The sequence below is a fragment of the Monomorium pharaonis genome, chromosome 4 (genome assembly GCF_013373865.1).
Source record: "Monomorium pharaonis isolate MP-MQ-018 chromosome 4, ASM1337386v2, whole genome shotgun sequence".
Classification (NCBI taxonomy): Eukaryota; Metazoa; Arthropoda; class Insecta; order Hymenoptera; family Formicidae; genus Monomorium; species Monomorium pharaonis.
In genome coordinates this window covers 29,759,354-29,778,879 of record NC_050470.1, presented here as the reverse complement: position 1 = coordinate 29,778,879, position 19,526 = coordinate 29,759,354, and the positions used below count along the sequence as shown (strand labels likewise).

General features: G+C 35.7%; 3 protein-coding genes across 3 annotated transcripts in view; 2 read left to right on the top strand and 1 right to left on the bottom strand.

The window, feature by feature from the left end:
• The window catches only part of LOC105832319 (dynein beta chain, ciliary), a 38,997-nt gene extending 27,019 nt beyond the window's left edge, over positions 1-11,978 (top strand). The window contains exon 37 of the mRNA XM_036286485.1: positions 104-11,978. Within this exon, the coding sequence (XP_036142378.1) occupies positions 104-398 (295 nt within the window). The 3' untranslated portion in view covers positions 399-11,978. The remainder of the gene's footprint in view (positions 1-103) is intronic.
• Positions 11,979-12,927: 949 nt separating this feature from the next.
• LOC105832323 (inducible metalloproteinase inhibitor protein) lies at positions 12,928-13,663 on the bottom strand. The gene is made up of 3 exons (XM_012673152.3): positions 13,533-13,663; positions 13,180-13,292; positions 12,928-13,063 (listed from the first exon to the last, which is right to left on the bottom strand). Exons 1-3 carry the CDS (start codon positions 13,582-13,584, stop codon positions 12,959-12,961), a joined length of 270 nt encoding a protein of 89 aa, XP_012528606.1. The 5' UTR covers positions 13,585-13,663; the 3' UTR covers positions 12,928-12,958.
• Positions 13,664-17,049: 3,386 nt separating this feature from the next.
• On the top strand, positions 17,050-18,773 carry LOC105832324 (chymotrypsin inhibitor). The gene is made up of 3 exons (XM_012673153.3): positions 17,050-17,160; positions 17,323-17,429; positions 17,614-18,773. Exons 1-3 carry the CDS (start codon positions 17,112-17,114, stop codon positions 17,692-17,694), a joined length of 237 nt encoding a protein of 78 aa, XP_012528607.2. The 5' UTR covers positions 17,050-17,111; the 3' UTR covers positions 17,695-18,773.
• Positions 18,774-19,526: the final 753 nt, after the last annotated feature.

The following is a 19,526-nucleotide window of genomic DNA, read 5'->3' as shown; positions in this document are numbered from 1 at the left end:
TAATCCACGTGGTCGCGAGGGTAGAATAGTTATCGCCCGTTAACTCGATTCGTCTTGTATACCGAGCCGACGAGTGACTTCCTTCCCGATTTGTTCGCGTTAGGTCAGCGCCGAGGGACGGAGCCTACGTCCACGGAATATTTATGGAAGGCGCACGATGGGACATCCAAACAGGAATCATCGTCGATTCCAGGCCCAAGGAATTATATCCGGCGATGCCGGTGATTAATGTACGCGCGATCACGCAGGACAAACAGGATTTGAGGAACATGTACGAGTGCCCGGTGTACAAAACACGTACGCGTGGCCCGACATATGTATGGACATTTAATTTAAAAACCAAGGACAAACCGGCCAAATGGACGTTGGCTGGCGTTGCTCTCCTGCTGCAAACTTAGATAGAACAAATGTCACTAGCAATTAGTCGAAGTAGATCGCTTAAATAATATTATATAGACATCGTTATTGTACCTGCTCGTAAGATGATAAGCATTAATCACTTCTTTGTTAGATATTTTCGCGAGTGATCTTTGTTACTATAGATAAGGCAGTATTTTATACTTTTTTGTTATGTAAAAAAACAAACTGTAAAAATATTAGTCAGAATTTAATTAAGATTAATAGAATCGTTCACATTTATTTGTTGTAAAAATGTTTTTCATTATATTTTTACATTCTAATAAAAATGTCACTGTAAATAAATAAATAAACATATTTTACGTACACGATAATCATTTAGATATTATTATTACTCTTGAATTATTACTTTTCTGAGAAAAATTTGCTATTTACTCGCGAGACGATGTTTCGCGCGCAGATCTGCAATTACGGACGTATAAAGAAGAGAACGATTCGACGGCAAATCCCAAACGGTCGACCGAAGGTGGGGTGCTTCGAGGTCGACTAATCGACCGAGAGTTAATAAAACGTAGGAGGAGAAACGACGCGAGGTCTCCGAGGAGTATCCGGCCCGTTTCACGAACCGGCGTTCAGTTTTCCGCGACAGGGAAAAAGGAGAAATTATCCGTCATTCGTCGGAATCGGGAGCCCTTCTCCCTGAAGACGTCGGAGATCAATACCCGGTATCCCGGAGTAAACAAAAGCCGATGCCTATCTAGCTGCAAAGTGTCGGTCAATTTAATTTAGTACCGAGCCCCAAGATCGGGATATACGATGAGAGAAAGAAGGAAAGTAGAATGTGTCCGCGCGCGGAGAACACAAAGCTCCTCCATATCGCCGCACGCATCAAAATTGCATCATGTTAAAAATAAATAAAATATTCGACTTAGACGTGTGCCTTTGAACTATAGTAGTTCTCGCACAGTAAAAATTTTATCGTACAAGAGATATCGGGCAAGATCTTTTCGTTATCGATTTCTTTTATAGAGTACTTAATAGAGTAAAATTCATTTAATAATCGTATGATTGATGGGTAGATGCAAGTTGAAAAAAACTCTCAAAATAATCGAAAATGAAAAATATTATTATGAATTATACCGTGAATTAATTCAATGAGAAAAGATTGCGCGACATCCCGAATTCAATTTCACGCGCGCTTTAATAAAGTTAACAAATTGGAGTAAACGGAGAAATTCGTCCCCCTAACATTGATCTACATGTGTGCCAATTTAATAATAAAAAAGGAATTTATTTTCTTCCTACAAAGATCAGCAACATTATTATTATTGCATTCTGGTCACCCTAATAGTTCGGGCACACAGCAAACATACAGCGGCACGACTAGTAGTACGATCTGCACAAAGTCAACTCATGAATCCCATCGGACAAAAGGGGGACAAAGAAAAAAAATTATCGTCCCTTTGACGGTTCCCAGTGATTGGCTCTCGGACACCCTTCTCGTGATACGTGGCGGATCGATCGGCATCCGTGCACCAGCTTCAATCACGGTTTTCATTAAGCCGCGCTGGACGGCGGAGGGTAAAAGCTCGAATAGCTGATGCTTCGTGTGTCAGGCGGAACGAGAGGAAGCTTCTGGTTTCAGGATTTGCGCTTCTGGCACGAACTTCGAAAGAAACTTCAACGCCTAATTGGGCATCAGCCACTCGTTAGGCGATATCTCGAAAATTGCGTCGGCTTTGTTATTGAACAAAGAATAAGAAAACGAAGAGAAAGAGAGAGAGAGAGAGAGAGAGAGAGAGAGAGAGAGAGAGAGAAAGAGAAAAAGAGAAAGGTCAAAATTAACTGAAAGGTAACATAGAATATTTTCAATATTAAAAACCAAAACAAAAAGTGTATACAGATTACAAATACAAAAAATAACATGGTCGTATTACACATGCATCATTAATTTTAAATGTTGTTATAATTCACTACAGTAAAAATTACAATTAAAATTAATATTTTAACTTGTCGTAGAATGTCATTAAAGAAAACCAATAATTTCCAAGAATACGTTTAATACTTTCTTCCGCGTATTGTGAAATTATTAGTTTCATTTTCTCGAGAGCGCAGCTTATGTAAGCTTGAAATCTCGATAAGAACTCAGTAACGAAGGTCCTTGAAATAAGAGTCTTCAAAAGGAATCGAAGCTCGCGCTTGACGGAGAGTCTGTGCCAACAGGTAGTTCTCTCCATTTTAAAGATTTCGACCTTCGATCCGTTTACAATCATCAGTTTTATTCAATGAACTGTTAACGAGCATATTTGATGTGAGGATTATGAATAATGCCACATTGATCTTGCGTGTCTCGTCAGCCGTAACAAAAGAGAATATTAATAGATATTCGTTAGCGTGATAAATCATCCGTTGTCAATATAACGATTTCGCATTATCTCTTTTAACCATAAGCGCATTCAATCGTACTTCAATTAAAGATCAATAAAATTGAACATCCAATAACAGAAGCATTAGGATAATAAGTTGATTCTTTCTCGTCATTCTATTTTAAAGTCTGAATATATTTTCTTTCTTTTTCTTATAGGGAGTAGAATCTTAATTTATTAAAAGTGTGCGGATAGCAAATTATTAAGTTTATGAAATTTAAAACGTTTGTGCAGCCGGACTTACGATTATTAATTGTACCCATATGTGCAAAAATATTGGTAAATTTATCTTAATTTTTAGTTATTTTCATCTCACTTAGTGAATTAATATTATGTCAGAGACAAAAAGTTTCAGATGAAAAGTTGATAAATTTCTTTTCATTAACGTAACGAGGGAAATGCCGCATACATAAAATAACTTGGTGTATTGTACTACACGGATATGATTACTCGTTGGAAAGTTTGCCTACTTTGTTTATTCGATACAAGGAATTCGCGTCAAAGTATTGTAGTATTATGGAAAAAGTCCACGGTCATCGTTAGCACGAGGGAGAGTTAATGGCTCCTTTGTCTCGTTCTGAGAGCAGGCGACTTCCATTTTTCATCGGCATCGGTGCGGCTGAAACCGTCGTTCTTTTAGCGAGTTAATCATTTTTAAAGGACCGACCGCAGGTGACGGTGCGTCATACTCGTCGTGACCGTGATATTAAAGGACGTCAGGCATTCTCGTCTAGAATTAAATTTCTCGGGGCGGGGAAAAGCCCGAGTTTAGACAGTCACCCCCCTGGTTGCGGAGGGGTAATGAAACGCCACGAGAGCTGCCGCGCAATTTGTTTTGCATGCGGACGACATTTTTCATTTCGTGGAAGAATGATCTGACGTTTAGCTCTCAAGTTCTCGAATGTCTGCGTTGCACTCCTTAATCCTGACAGAGATTCCAGCAGATCCGAAATACAATACGGTATAGTGTATCCGTAGGTGCAGCGTGCACTTGCGGCGTGCAACAAGTAAAATGATATCTTATTGCGACGTCTAAAAATATTTTCACGTATCACTTTTTCATTTTTGCGGTATCTACAGTTTGTCACGTACGCCGGACGTCACGGAGAGAGTAAGCCGCGAGAAAAACGTTTCAGATACCGAGGTGTTTGACACGTTGAAAGAATAGAACGTGTCAGATATAATTTTTCATTTCAGTCTCTGTGTAAATCGTCTCGTTGATGGGACATGCGCGGAAAATATCTCGTTCAAGGACATACGAGACATCGCACGATTCTATCTCTTCATTCTCATCTTTTCTGAATTTCACGAGAGCAAATTAAAGAATGCGGAATAATTAAAAAAAAAAGGATTGTTTGACTTTAAAACTCACGTAATTTTGTTCCCGCGTGCCTTGCAAAAATTATTGATCGGAGATATAGATATGGCGGCGGGATGCGGAGGTATTAATTAAGCATTTGCGAAGGGCGAATTGGAACGGTAGGCGGGTGGATCGTGGAGACGTAGCTAACTAGAGAGACCTTTGAGCACCGACTTCGGCTCGGGAGATCTGTAAACCAATTAGTGACGCCTCGTCGATACGGAGGGCTAAGTCGTCCTAACCGGATCGTTCGGTTAAACTGCTTACTTGATTACATGACGTTAGTTAGCGTCACTGTAGTCGCCTCTGTCGACCACAGGTGATACCCCCAAATTCCGATCACGTAAAGATCCGCCAATTTTTGGTACTTGGGAACACTTCGACTGTCACTAATGTCGGAAAGGTAATTTTATAGAGCAAGACGAGTCTTGTCGTCGCGATATTTTCGCTTGGGTCGGTATAATTCATGCTGCGGAAAATCAAACTAAAATAATAAAATAATAGTGCTTTAATTTCGTAGACTAATTATTTCAATCAATTCAATGAATACTCAGATGAAAAGGTTGGAAAAGAATTTATCGCGTAATCTATGCAGAATATTTATAAAAGTACTATAAAAGTATACTGTTAATTTCATTGAGTCGTCATTGTTTCTACTCAATATTTGGTTAATTTGATTAAATCAATGAAGATATAATTAATGACATATTGTAACTAGACCTATTATTAATATTGAGCAAATACCTATTCAATATGTCGTTGATTTATTTTATTTACCTTCACGTTTTTTATTCAAAATTAATAATATATTAAGGAGCAATGGTGAGTTATGGATTAGTAAAAAATGACTCAAGTTGAATATAATTTGACGCTACGAGCTTAACAGTATATCTTTATAATAATGGCACAAAACGAAGAGAAAAATAGAGTTAGAGAGAAGAGATTTGTTTACACGTTCTTGCCTCGTAAATATCCTTTTATTAAGTCACGCAGAATGCATCATAGAATGTGGCATAATAGTAAGAGTATAGTGGAAAGAGGGAAAGGACTTATAAACTCCGGAAATTGTAAACTCCTGGGCATATATTGCGAGCGTATTCCGACAAGGGTCACTCAATATATACGCCGAGCCGTACGTGCGTTCATACATCCCTCGGGAGATTACAACAAAAACGCGGGGGAAGATAGTACACAATGTGTGTATGTGTGTGCGTGTATGGGGGCCGCTACCTAAATTCGAGCTACGTGTATATCCGCGCGAGATACTTTTTTTCTTCACCCTACGCACGAATGCCCACGGGGCGTTATCATTGCCCTATTAAATTCAAAAATTACTTTTTCTCAAACGACATGTATATTCACGCGGCGCACGACGATTGGCTGTGATTGGCTGTTCTTGAATAGATTATTCACGTACTCGGTTGTAGCTGTAAATATGCAGAGGATATAAATTACGATGCGAATTTCTGTTTGCACGTAATTTCTAAAAATCAACAATAAGTAAATTTATTTGCGTACTTCTCTCGCAACGAAAACGCAGATAGAAATAATACGGGCCGGCTAGGCAGGGGTAGTTCAGGCGTCGCCTAAACTTACAGGAGATATTTTTCCCCCTTCAGTTGAAATCCACTCGGGACACGCGCGCAGCGAGTTATTCGATAGGTTCGAGCCTCGCCAAACAGTGGTTGGTTCAATTGTATACTTTGACTTTCTCTCGTTCCCTTTCTCCCTTCTGCGCTTCGTATTACCCTCATTAAAGGTGGTAGTTTAATTATACCGGTGATGTTATCCTATACGCCCGCACGGCAAAGCGCGTATTGTTCGCGACTGGCTTTTTTTTCCGGGCACGTGACTTTTTTGAACAATGAAAAAAAGAATCGCTTATTGGTATTTAATTTTTTATACGCCCGCGCTATTGTCCGCGTATACGTCAAAGCCAATTTTCAGAAGCGCGTTTCTCTTCCCTCGTAGTCGACGTTTTAATTTCACGTTCGTATATAGTCATTATTTTCGTTTCGCATTGCCACGAACATTCCCCACTCTCAGCTGTGTCCATAGACATGGAAATTCAAATCTTTGATGTGTTTGCCGATTCTCTCTTTTTCTCTTTTTCTATCTCTCAATTCTATTTAATGCTAACGTCGGAAATTTTAAATCCGCTGCTTGCTAAGCATGCAAATACCGCTCGAGCTTTCAAGAAACAATTTGGCATGCATCCCGAAGCCGTTCCCTCTACCTTCCTTCCTATGTACTTGAACCTTGACTGATGACGCGAATATCTACCTTTTCTCTTGCAGAAATTTAAAAGCGCGAGAGAAAAATTCGTTTTATTTAACAAGTCATGTCGAAACGTCTGTCGTGTAGACTATCTTAGTGATTTACCGAGCTATTTTTTATTATCGTTGCTAGAAAACAATTAAGAAAAACGAAACGATAATTATCTCCGCGTGCGTCAGAGACGTTTCGTACATCATTCATGCAAATTTATGTCAAATTTATGCCGGCAGGCAAGTCAAAGACGGGAATTATACACTGCGGAACAAACGGTGATTCCAAATTTGTCGAACAATTTGCAATTTAAAGCCATACCTATATACATATATACATATACCTATATACATATTTGGGACGTATCGTATTTCGAATGCAACGGCAAAATTATCAGCCGCGCTGCTGAAGTGTAGCAAATTGCGACAATAACAAGGAGAAGATGAATCACGCCGGTGAGGCGTGAAATATTCCTGTCGCGCGATAATCAACACGATAATTACGCCTTCGTTATCACTCGCGACGTCGTCGTCACGACTGCCGGGCGTTTCTCGCGCGAAGTAAATAATATCGCCAGCTGATATTTGCGCCGAACCGGTCTAGAGCGTCCACGGGCCTCGAGGGATCCTCGAAGCATTTACCGTTAATACGATTAAATCGAGATGCGTGATTCATTCCGGCCCCAATAATGCCGTGAGCAAAGGCACGTGTTATCGGCTCGGGGCCAACCGGTCGGCCGATCCATCTTCCGAACGACGCTTGAGTTTCTTTCGAACGGCCGTTTCTCCGGAGAGTCGTCCGCCAGCTCGAGATACACGTTACGTCTACTGGATCTAGATAATTAACGATCTCCCGGCGGGTCATTTCATCGTGCGGCGTGTAACTCCGTGACGAGCGCACGTGGAACTTTGTCTAATTTGCGTTAGAACACATCGACACCAATTTTCCTAACGAGAAGTTCGAGAAGTTCCTTTCTCCACGGGGAAATACATCGTTTTCTCGTAGTATGATTTATGTTAGATAATCAACTTTTCCAACGGGTCGTTCCGTCGCTGCAGCGCGCGGAGACTTCATTAAACTAATCTGTTTTCGATCATACAAACGTCAACACGTGTCTTCTAACGAGAAGTTCGAGTCCTTTCTTCATGGAAATAAATCTCCTTTGTATTATGATTTATTATGTTAGATAATCAAATTCTCCGACGGATTATTTTTATCGTGCAGCATACGTTATATCAACATCACAACGTACATTCTAACGAAAAATACAGATATTTTTACAGAAGTAAATTTTCTTGTACAATTCTGCGACAATTATCTCTTAATTTTTTAAATGTATATATATTAGTAATTTAATGTGTTACTATATTATATATTAAAATAAAATAAATTTATTAATAACTAAATATTTAGACGACTGTCGAATCCGCGTTCACGTGTACAAATATGTACAAAGAGAGACTAGTTCCACTCCAGACTAGTCGCACATGTTTGCGTTTGTGCAGAGAAGGGTGTCACTTGAACAGGCCGCGCAACGGAGGAGAGATGTTTTCGGCAGCGCGCGCTTTTTAATCCCCTGTTTCGCGATCCGGGCTGTCCGGAATACGCGGATTTATATGCGCACAACTACGCACACGGACGAGCGACGGACGCATTTAAATTCCGTCGATCGGCCATTGAAAACCGGAACGGGCGCTGTTAACCCTTACCGGGCCGTGCGCCATTCTCGGGTGTTATCGCGTCCCACCGGGAGACAAGGACGCGGGGATCCCGGGATTATTCGACAGTCTGAACCGACATTGAGACAATAATGTCAGGATTACGTCAAGCTCGACGAGGATTTCCGCCTCGCTCGCCTTAGACGCGCGTCAACCCGTGCTACAGTGCGCGACTTCAATGCTTGAGCATAGTCTCTATATAGATCCAGACTCTCGACGACTTCTGCCATCGAGAATAATACTGTCCCCCTCCCCTTTCTTCTCCCCGTATTGCAGTCTTCTTCCATTTTTCAGGATATTCCATGATATTTGCCTTCTTTATCACCTGTTCGAACGCCAGTACGTAACTCCGCGTTTACTGAGTTACGTGCAGCCTGCTGTTTGGTATTCACGTTGCCGGCTGGAACAACGTGACGTTCGGAATGTGCTCACCCTTTTCCCCAAGATAAAGTCCTGAAGATGTACGAGGCCAGGGTGAATTATTCGCCGCGCGTGTGGCGCAATGCGTCGCGTGTCTCACGGCGATAATGTAGGCGCGGTGTAAATGTCATGTGCCACCATTTCCAAGATCGCGATCGCGTCGCGAGCAGTAGGATTTATTCCAATGGCATCATTGAAAAAAGAGAAAAGAAAAATTGCCGTTATCTAAATTATTGAGCAGTTATACAAGTTGACAAGTCAATTAAGTTCCTAAAAAAATTATCTGTATAAGACGTAAAAAAATATTCTTAAATAGTGTTACATAATCGGCCATTTATTCTATATCGCATAACACATACACACAAAATCATATAATGCTAGAATTTATATTATTATTTATTCATTATTATAATTTATTAATTTTATCGTAGCATTTTGTGATCCAAATACAGATAGCGCCGTGCGAAAGCAAACACAATTATTAATTATTAATCGTTATTGCCTAATTTTGCGATATTTATTTCTAATTTATTCTTGCATCTAGACTAGAACAGGTTTTTTTAAGAAGCATATACATTCTTTTTCTACCACGAGAAACGTGCGCGTTTTTGTGGTAGAAAAAAACCTGCTTCACTCCGCGGATATTTTAATGATCGTCTGCCTATTCAGAACACTTGAGGAATCCAATTATTTTTCCAATCAATTTACCGATATAGGGAATAAACGTTTAGTTCAGAAAGATGCCAACAACAGAGCAGAGAATCCCGAGAGAAAGAGGAAAGAGCGATAATGAGCCACTTGCGAAAATAGAAATTTCTTCCTCTTTTCGGTCAATTTTTATGTCTAGACTAATATTGCGAAACTTCCAGTGTTACGTAAACGGCCCAGTGCTAGATAAACAGCTATCTAATATCGCTTTAATTACGATAAAACACGATATATCTGAAAGATATGCTTCGTGAGTCACATCGCTTTGTCCTTCAGTTACCAAAATAACAACCGGATGCATGAATAATACAGTTTTTTTTTAGACAACTTGTTTAAATTTATATAATCGCTCAGTTAATATTAACTCAGTTATAAGCTACAAAGAAACACGAGATAAATGCACGAGAAACATGACATAATTGTTCTGCGACATAATCTTGTTACCGAAGATATTTCCCCACCTCTCGAGAAATGAAAATTATTAGAATATGTCTTCGATAATTGCAGTTAATCTTCAGCCTGTACAAACAAACATACAGTTTGCACAGCTATTGTCTGTTAATTGAATATTCATACAAAGAACAGTATTTACATTTTGTCAGATCATCACGCCGATCGAACCTGAGTAAAATGTATTTACAATCCAAAATTTCAAGAAAATCGTAATGAAGATGCCGGAGAAAATTTCAAAAAGTCGCTCTATTTTCCAACGTGTGATATTTAGTCAATCATATTTTTTGTGTCTGTCGACATTGCTCATGACATTTACGAAGAGAATTTCCATGCCTTGTGCAATGGAAATACTCATTGAGCTAATTCTTTTGCGCTCGCAAGTAGTTAGCGTTAGTTTTTTACAGCGAGAATCAGTAATCAAACGGAAATAAATTCACGATAATAATATACGTGCCAGTACGTAACGTGTACTCTAAGCACCATTTCGAATTCAACCCTCGTTTCCTTGCAACGGGACCTCCGGCAGGGCAGCGGGAGTTTCGCATCGACGTCGCTTTGTGGAGGGTTGATCTGGCGGCCATGTTTGGTTAGAGAAAATTTCACAATCCCACCCCTCGTGGTCGGCCTTCACGATAGCAGCTTGCACGACACGTAAACTAACAAAGGGCTATAAGCTCGTAATATTGCATGAAGGTACACTTCTCTGAAACTTCACAAACTACGATTTCGAAAATTCAGCTGTATGTTAAGTTATATTTAAATGCCTCGAGAGAAAAGAAAAAAAAAACAAAATTGTATTTTGCAATTATTTTAAGATATCTTTCCTTTTTTCTTCTCTTTCTGAAATTCTTTCTAAATTTCTTGCAATTTCGCGCGGTACGAAGAGACTATAGATAAATGTTTGCATTCTGCGAGCGGCTTCTACGTGCAGCTCGTGAATTTCGAAGAGATTTCATGTGGACGGGTAAATGGTCGATCGAGAGGGGTGGCCATGGCGACCATGTCAGTTCCCAATTAAACAAATGCCGGCAGGAACTCGAGCAACCCCTCAGGCACTGGCGTCCATCTCTCCTTGCTCTCTTGGTGTACGTCAACGGATCTGCCCCTCTTGCTTTCTCTTGCTCTCCCGGCACGAGAGGGTTTCGATCGTCGCACGTGCGGCATGCGAAACTCGAGCTGGATTCACCACGTGTGCGTTTCACTCGAGCTACACTTACTCACAAAAGTTACATTTAGTTTTTCAATATACATCTATAAAAAAAAACGTGTGCAGACATTACAAAATTTCTATATTTTCTTTAACTTTTGTAAATAACTCATGGGATTATTCGTGTTTATCGATTGTTAAAACTGAGGGCAGCAGACTGCAGTAATTGTCACCATATTAGCGTATAGAAAATAATATAATAAAAAATGTAATATAAAAATTTAAAGATGTGTGCGCATGTACAAGGAAAAATCGAAATAATTCGGAATATGAGACTGAGTTTTTCATCATAACATAATTCCAAAACTGAATTCTGGAAAACTAATAGGAGCGTTATAAAGAGATGAGAGAACCGTCAAACGTTCTAAATTACTTTTTTCCCTTTATCATTAGCATCGAATGTACGCAGATTTTTTAGACCATGTGTACCTCCACATTTCCCGCATCGTGTATCGTTCGCGGATTGCCCGCGGCGTTAATGCGATCGACAGAGCGCACAAATCGTGTTTGCGTAAGCGACGGTTTCGTAATCGCCACGCTGTCCGAGGAATTTTAATAGCTAAATACAAGGAATCGCGTCGAAAATTTCCAAACTACGTCACGATATTTGACAGGAATACAAGCCTGAACGTAGAAGAGCTACCGGATACTCTAAACGTCGTCCTCTCTCGACTTCTGGATTACATTACGGGGCCAAATATTGGAGCACCTCTTCGGAACACCGGTCGAATTGTTTGACTTACGCGATTGTGCGTTCGAACGTCAAGCTGGTTACGTTCGTTCGGCGTATCCCGGGCCGCCAGTAACTGGACAACGACTGTGGAGAAGCTTTGCTAATCCGGAAAGCGGCTTAAGGCAAACGCGAAGCCGATCCCGTCGAAAGGCGGGCGGGGTTTCCGACTTCCGTCGTGTGTATTCTGAGTGAGAACATTATTATCTTGTTAGCGAGCAATATTCCGGAAGAATAGCTTCATTCGAATCTACGCTCGGTGCACCGAGCAAGATGCGCGGAAAATGTATTCACATTCACTTGCCTCTTATACCTAGACGATCAAGTGCTGCAGGATCGTTTATCTTATAAAATTATCGATATATATATATATATATATATATATATATATATATACACACATAACATATTGAAAAGATAAATAATTATTCATATAATTTACAAACAAAAAATACTTTCTACAAATATTTACATAATATTGCTATTATTTCTTTATTACTATTTTATATTTTAAATATTACTTAATCTTCTTATATATGTATATCTATTTGTTTTACAAGAGAAATTATTTAAAATATAAAAGTAATAAAGAAATAATAGCAAAGACATAAATATTCTTAATATAATACATATGTTTATGTAATACTTTTCAAGCAATATAAAACCTATAAGCTGCAATAAATACAAATAAAAATAATTGAAACTTTGAGATAAAAAAATTAAAGATTTTTTTATACATAAACTATTCTTCTACCACAATCCGGATTTTTGAGGTCACTATGGTAGTAATGTACACGTTGTCGTCATTAATTTGCGTATTCTTGTTGGCAGAGTGACAAGCATTTTCGCAATTCTATTAATATTTTATTAGCATTTATATAATGTTGACCAAACTTATTATATCATATCTTAGTCTACTATTATAAAGATGGTTGCTTTATCTGTATATATACAATGCAATTTATCTGAAATATTTTACATGCAAAAATGATATTTTTGAGATAAATGTAATAAAATGAAAAACATATGTTATATCAGATATTAATACATGTTTTGTATTATTAAGTTGTATAACAATTACTGTGTCTTTCAGATAAAAATTGCAAAATAATAGATACCTAAGAAATAAATTACCGAATTTTTTAAATATTTTGACATAAAATATATTTATACATGTACTATTATATAGTACATCATAAAATTATTTCTACATTTTACAGATATAAATGTTTATATTTAGTTAAAATTTATTGGAAATAATAATAAGAATTATTACTGGCAATAAAAAATAGATAATCAAAACACAATAATTTAGTTAGCCTCTAAACTTTCACAATTTTTTATAGGGATACATGGGCTATTATCGTCAGTGATTCTTGCGTATCCTTCCTTGCAATAACAAGCATCATTACATTTCTAAAAAAATCAATAAAAGTAATCATATTAATTAATAATAGAAAGACTAAAATAAATTAATTTTTTAAAGTCTTACAAATTAATCAGTTTAAAAAATAATTTATTTATGCACTTACAATGTTTACTATAGAACAATTTTGACCCAAATTTCTACAAGTTGTTTGACAGGCCGATCCACATTGATACTCTTCATTTTCACGAGTACATTCAAGTTCTGTTGCAAGCATGTCTAAAAACGATCAAGTTTCGTATATTGTTACAGTGCATCGTGTTAGAGAAAAAAATACTGACTCTCTAATAAAATTTTTACATATATTATAAATAGATTTAAGCTTAATAAGCCATTTAATAAAAAATTTCGACAAGAAAAAAGATTTTTATTATTATTATATTTATTATTTATTTTAAAATAAAATACGAAAATTGTTAATAATATACTATTATGTAGTGTTATTAAATATGTAATTACCTGTAGCAAATATTGCCAATACAGCAAGTAATATTATCGTTGTGCGAGACATGATTTTTTAGTTCCGCCTGACAGTTCTAACTCATTCACTAGTATGAGCATGACTTCGTCATTTCAAGGCTTTTATACAAGAAGAAAAACAGTATGACTCAGCTAGTATAAAACGTATTAGTTACTAATTATTTTTTATTATTTAAAATTATTTAAAATTATTTTAAAATAAATTTATCACATTTTGCGCGGGAAAAAATGTTAAACAACATATAATTTTTACAAAAATATTATAATTTCAGAATTTGTAAATTTATTACAAATATTCATATCCCGTATAAAGTATTATAATTATAGCATTAATAAATAATTGCACATGTAGGTTGTGTTTGGAAACATCAGTCGACTGCCTCCAGACATAATTTTATGCTGTGTACGTATAATTTTATATAAAAAATTACTACTACGATAGTAGGCCCATAAGAAAAAAATCCAGAGAATTATACCATAAATAATAGGTATATAAATATTATGGTGATTTGATGAAAAATTTGGTAAAAATTTTTATAATTCTTAGTTCGTGCTTTCTGTTTACCTTTTGTTTTTTTATTTTTAAATGTTTTTGTGTGTATTCAATGTCAAAGAATATCTAGTCCTTTTCTAATGACTAGTAACGGCATGCATTTTATTCATGTATGCATAAAAAATTCTGCACGTGCCTCAAAAATAGAAGCGTAAAAAAACAACAGTTGTACGTGTGCGAACATTGCATAAGTATATATTTTAATACTACATAAACAAAAAATGTATTATAAATCAATACACAGAAACATCTAAAAATTCTTGCAAAAAAGTATATAATATGATATACATCTCGATGAATGTAACACGTGAAACATATCTTCTTACGTACAAATTTATCATGTTGGCAAATGCTCTTTTTCTCGAGTGAGAAATCAAAGGCAAATTATTTAAAGATAATTTCGCATCTGTCGCTGAATAAGTGGCGATAATGACAATGCGTCTGGGATGTCGGCTTTTTTTTCTATTTAAAGCCGATTCGTTCAGTCACCTTCATGCTGTATGACATACGCACGGGGAAGGCCGTGATATAATAGAAATATTGTTTGCTTTACAACATGTGATTCCCCGTCTTATAACGCAGAATATCATATTCGATCTCGGGAAACTGGTGTGTATTATACTAGATTATATGACATACAACCGCTGTTTTCATACACTTCTACTTTTAATGCGCGCACGACGTACGTGGAAAAACCGTACGAATCATTAATTATCAGTCACCTTCACTAGAAAATTAAGCATGCTAAATGCTACACATACAACATAAAATAATGTCTTGGCTGTTTTCGAACAACTTTACATGCGCAAATAAATTTTATAATTTTATAATAGAGACTATCTAATAGTTCTAATCAGTTTACATTTTCTTAGTATGTGTAATATATTCTTTAGTACATTTTTACATACGTTACATGTTGTGTCTATTCTCTCAATATTAATTTCCTTTGTCTCATTTCCATATCTATTATCTTTTCTTTTGTTTCTTTATAATAAGTAGTTCTTATTTTTATAGGTAATGTTGTATTATACCTGGATTCGTTTCTCGCGCGGACACACGAATCACATACTCAAATAACATACAAAATAAATATAAATTACGGAGAAAGTTAAGTAATAGGGTTATTGATACTCCTGATAATCTGCGAACTGCGCGCTTGTCGGATTGCGGTCAGTAAAGTCACGAGGGGGTCAGTGGGACAGAGTCACGATATCGTCCACTTTGTTGCTTGATACGAAAAGACTCGATACGAAGGCCGTGAAAGCGACGTAACAAGAACGAGGTAGGACATAGGGCGAGAGGAAATACAAAGGTTGACCGGAGGAAAGGCGAAGGCGAGAGGGGAATCTTGAGGATCGAGTTTTCCGCTATCAGAGCCGGGTGATGGCACGTCGTGAAATGCTGAATAGGACAATGCAAAGACAATGGGAATGGTACGCGGGGCAATTACACGCCGGGTTTTCCAAGTAATTAAGTCATCGCCGTATGAAAGCCTTTGTGCATTCGTCTCGCGCGTCTTCAAATCTCTGCGATACCGAGAAGGCTCTCGCCTTTTAGGATAAAAAAGAAGATAAGAAAATTCTTTCGTAAGAGTCACGCGCGTTTAATACAAATAAAAAATTCATTATTTACATCGCGGCGTAATGACGTAATAATGTAAATAATTCGATAGACTTATGATTTGAGACATCGCAGATGGATTTTACGATCTTTCGAGTAAACAATGTTGAACTAAATTAATCTAGTAGTTTCAATTAAAGAAAGAAAAAAATGTTTCGACCGAAAGCAAATTGCACGCATAGACACAATAATTCAATTTCCCATTCTAATAAATTCGATTCAAATCGCCGGATATACTCGATTCTCGCACTCTTTACGCAGAATAAAAAAAAACCATGTGCCAGGATGAGTACAAGGGAGGGCAGAAGGGTCAAACTGATTCACTTGGGCCATCTCGCCGATGGCGAAATGGCATTTAGGGTAAAAGCGTGTTCGGGAAGTAGACGGATTGAGCGACCGTCGAGCTTACGCTGACAAAATGGACACAACGTACACGTTTTGCAGGCCCGAACCTTCCCGATTGAGAGTTTGGTCCTGCCTGCTTCATCCCAACGCTAATTTTTGAACATCAGCAATTAATAGTTTGTTGTTCTAAAAGTTGTAATGACATATCTACTGAGATTTTGTTACTTTTTTGGATCAATCTAATCTCTAATCATTCAGATGAAGAGTAGAAAAACGTAACACGAAAGCAAGAGCTTCAAATAAAAAATATCTTTCAAAAATTGAAAAATTAAACGAGTCGTGTCTGATAGCATGTGTTAATTAAAATATATGCAAAATTTTTCTTTCATATATTTTTTTCAGCTATTTTTAGCTAATCGCTATTTTTGAAACTTCTGTGCAGTATCAAGTCATTCTTGCATAAAAGCAACATAAAAAACATAGAATAAAAGTAATAACATTGCGCAGAAAAACAAATAATTGTAATTGTTTAATCATTTATAAAATTAATATTTCCTCACATTATAATTATAAATAATTAAATTTTTAAGTAATGGTCTGAGTAATGGCATTAATAATAATAAATATACTTTTTATGTACTACGCGGAAAGAATTTTCTCTTAAAATTTACCCTCAAAATTTGGTAATTGTGGAATAATGTGTGACCTCAAGGAATTTTACTATACTTTTTAGTAAAATTTACTAAAAGTACAAATTTTACTAAAAAGTATAGTAAAATTTCTTGGGGTCACACATTATCCCACAATTACCAGATTTTAAGGATAAATTTTAAGAGAAAATTCTCTCCGTGTATATGCTTTTATATGCATGCGTAAACACATGGATATTCTGACGTAATCGGTTAGATAATAGATAATGGTTCTCAAAACGCTTACTCTGTGCTGACCAAGGTAGTGCTAACAAAGTTAGTTGCTATATAAAAGCGCATATCTTGCCGGTAGCATCAGTCGATGCAATAAAGTGCAAGTGAATTATCACCATGTCTCACGCTAGTTTTGTATTGCTTGTAATGGTCGGAGTGTTTTGTAGTAAGTTTCGTATCATGCAAGCATCAGTTCTTTCATTTGTGATTAATTCAAACTTTATAATAATTATTATAATAATTAATTTTCTTTTATAATTTTTTTTGATTATTTTTAAATATTTTAATTAATCTTGACTATAACATGTATAATACTGCTTATGGACAGGTATGACTGCTGCACGGTCACAATGCGGGTTAAATCAAGAGTACACTACTTGTGGATCGGCATGTCCACCATCTTGCAACTCGCCGCCTAATCAAGCTTGCACTCTGGTATTTGTCGAATTATTTGATTTTATTACGTAACACAAATTTCTTCAAAAATTATACTTTTCAAGCGAAAGCACTGTGCAATTAACTGTGTTACATTCCGTTAACTATGTATATTATAAGATTACATGTATAGATTATCTCGTAATATATATTTTATTAGACATTTTATAAATATTTTTTTCAGCAATGTGTGGTGGGATGTCAATGTAAAGACGGATTCCTGCTGAATTCGTCAGGACAATGTGTGCCTCCTTCAGCATGCTAAAATTAATATAAACTTACTAAAAAGTTCAGAATTTTTTGTGTAATACGTATTTTGACAAAATTTATACAAAATTACATATAAACATATACAAAATTTACGTTTATATAAAAATTTTAACTAAAAAATAAGCTTGTCGATAAATATTAACATGTGTTAGATGCAATTTAACTGTTTGGTTATATAATTATTAGTAACATACAAATAACAAATTAAGATTATTTATAAGCATTTGTTTCTCCATTAATAAATTTCTTGTAAATTTGAAATTATTAAAAATCGCATAATAACAATATTTCTAAATATAAATGGGAAATAGATGCATTTATCACTATTTATGATATCAATTATTGTAATATATTGATTGAATAATTTTAATTTTTCTGTGAAAAACTAGACGCACGCAAGACATGTATTTTTTTATCATGCTACTTATTTTATAAAGAAATTTTAACTACAATATGCGAATGGTTAAGTACTGAATGATTGAAAGAATCAAATGTATTAAGTATAATATATGTGTATAAAACAAAAATAAAATGCGACAGTATGGAGAAACTGTAAATTAATAAAAAAAAAACTCTTTTATCCTCTTCTTTTTTTATTGTTATTAATATGCGCGTTTATTTTAACGACTGAGTTTTCTTATCGTGGAACATAAATAGGCAATAGAAATAATTATTTTTTTCATAACTATGACTGGTATTCATAGTCGGTTCTCATATTCAAGATATTCTTAAGTACAGTCTGAAGATCTCATTAACCAATCACAAAGCTGTATTAGCATCTTGAGACATTGCTGATGTTTTTGAAATAAGATTGGACTATGTGACTATCAGCTGTGTGTGTGTGTGTGTGTGTGTGTGTGTACCTTAATATAATCTGTAAAGTATGTATAGTGATTAAATCATCGAGTTTGTAAAATAGACGTAATGTAACATGTTTTGCAAAGCCGTTTCCTAATAAAATTGACGGTTGAGTCATACCTGTTTCGTTTTTATGCTAATTGCTGAACATTAGTAATTAATAGCTCTAAAAGTTGTAACAATTACGTATTTACATAAAATTTTACTTTTTTCTGATTGGTCTTTAATCACTTACGGATGATGAGCAGAATAATGTGTTTTTACGTAATGACGATACACATATAGAGATGGGAAAATACATCTGAGAAATGAAAAATTATAAATGTGGAATCTAACAAACCGCTGCGGATAACATGTGTTAATAAAAAACATATCCAGAGATCTTTCTTTGACATTTTTTTTCAATTAATAGTCATTATTTTTGACAATCCTGTGCAGTAGTAAATCATTCTTCAATGCACTTAGAAAATACATAAAAATGTAGAATAAATGTAAGAATAGTAGAAAGTAATAATAAAAATAATAATAAAAATAAACGGAAAAATATACCAATGTTAATTAGATATTGTTAATCCATTATCAATATTTTCTCCTATTATGTTTATAACGTTTGAATTTTGATATTGTCGTTGATGATAACAAACACAATTCATATATCTTCTTCTTCTTTTTAAGTTACGATCTTTGATCCCCAAGTTTGGGTTCGAAATGATTAATGTAATCAGTACTTGAATATTAAACAAAGACAAATATATCGAATATATAGAATAAAATAAGTCAAATATATAGAAATAAAAAATTTTCTTCTTGAATTATAGCTTTTGATTTTGTCTTTGATAAAAAAAAAAGTTTTGAATATGCAAAAACAAAATCTTTTTTTTGTAATAGTTGCATCAGCAACTTTCAAAAATTATTATTCAGGACAAAATAAGTTTAAATCAGTCCGCGCTTCATTCGCGACTCATTTGT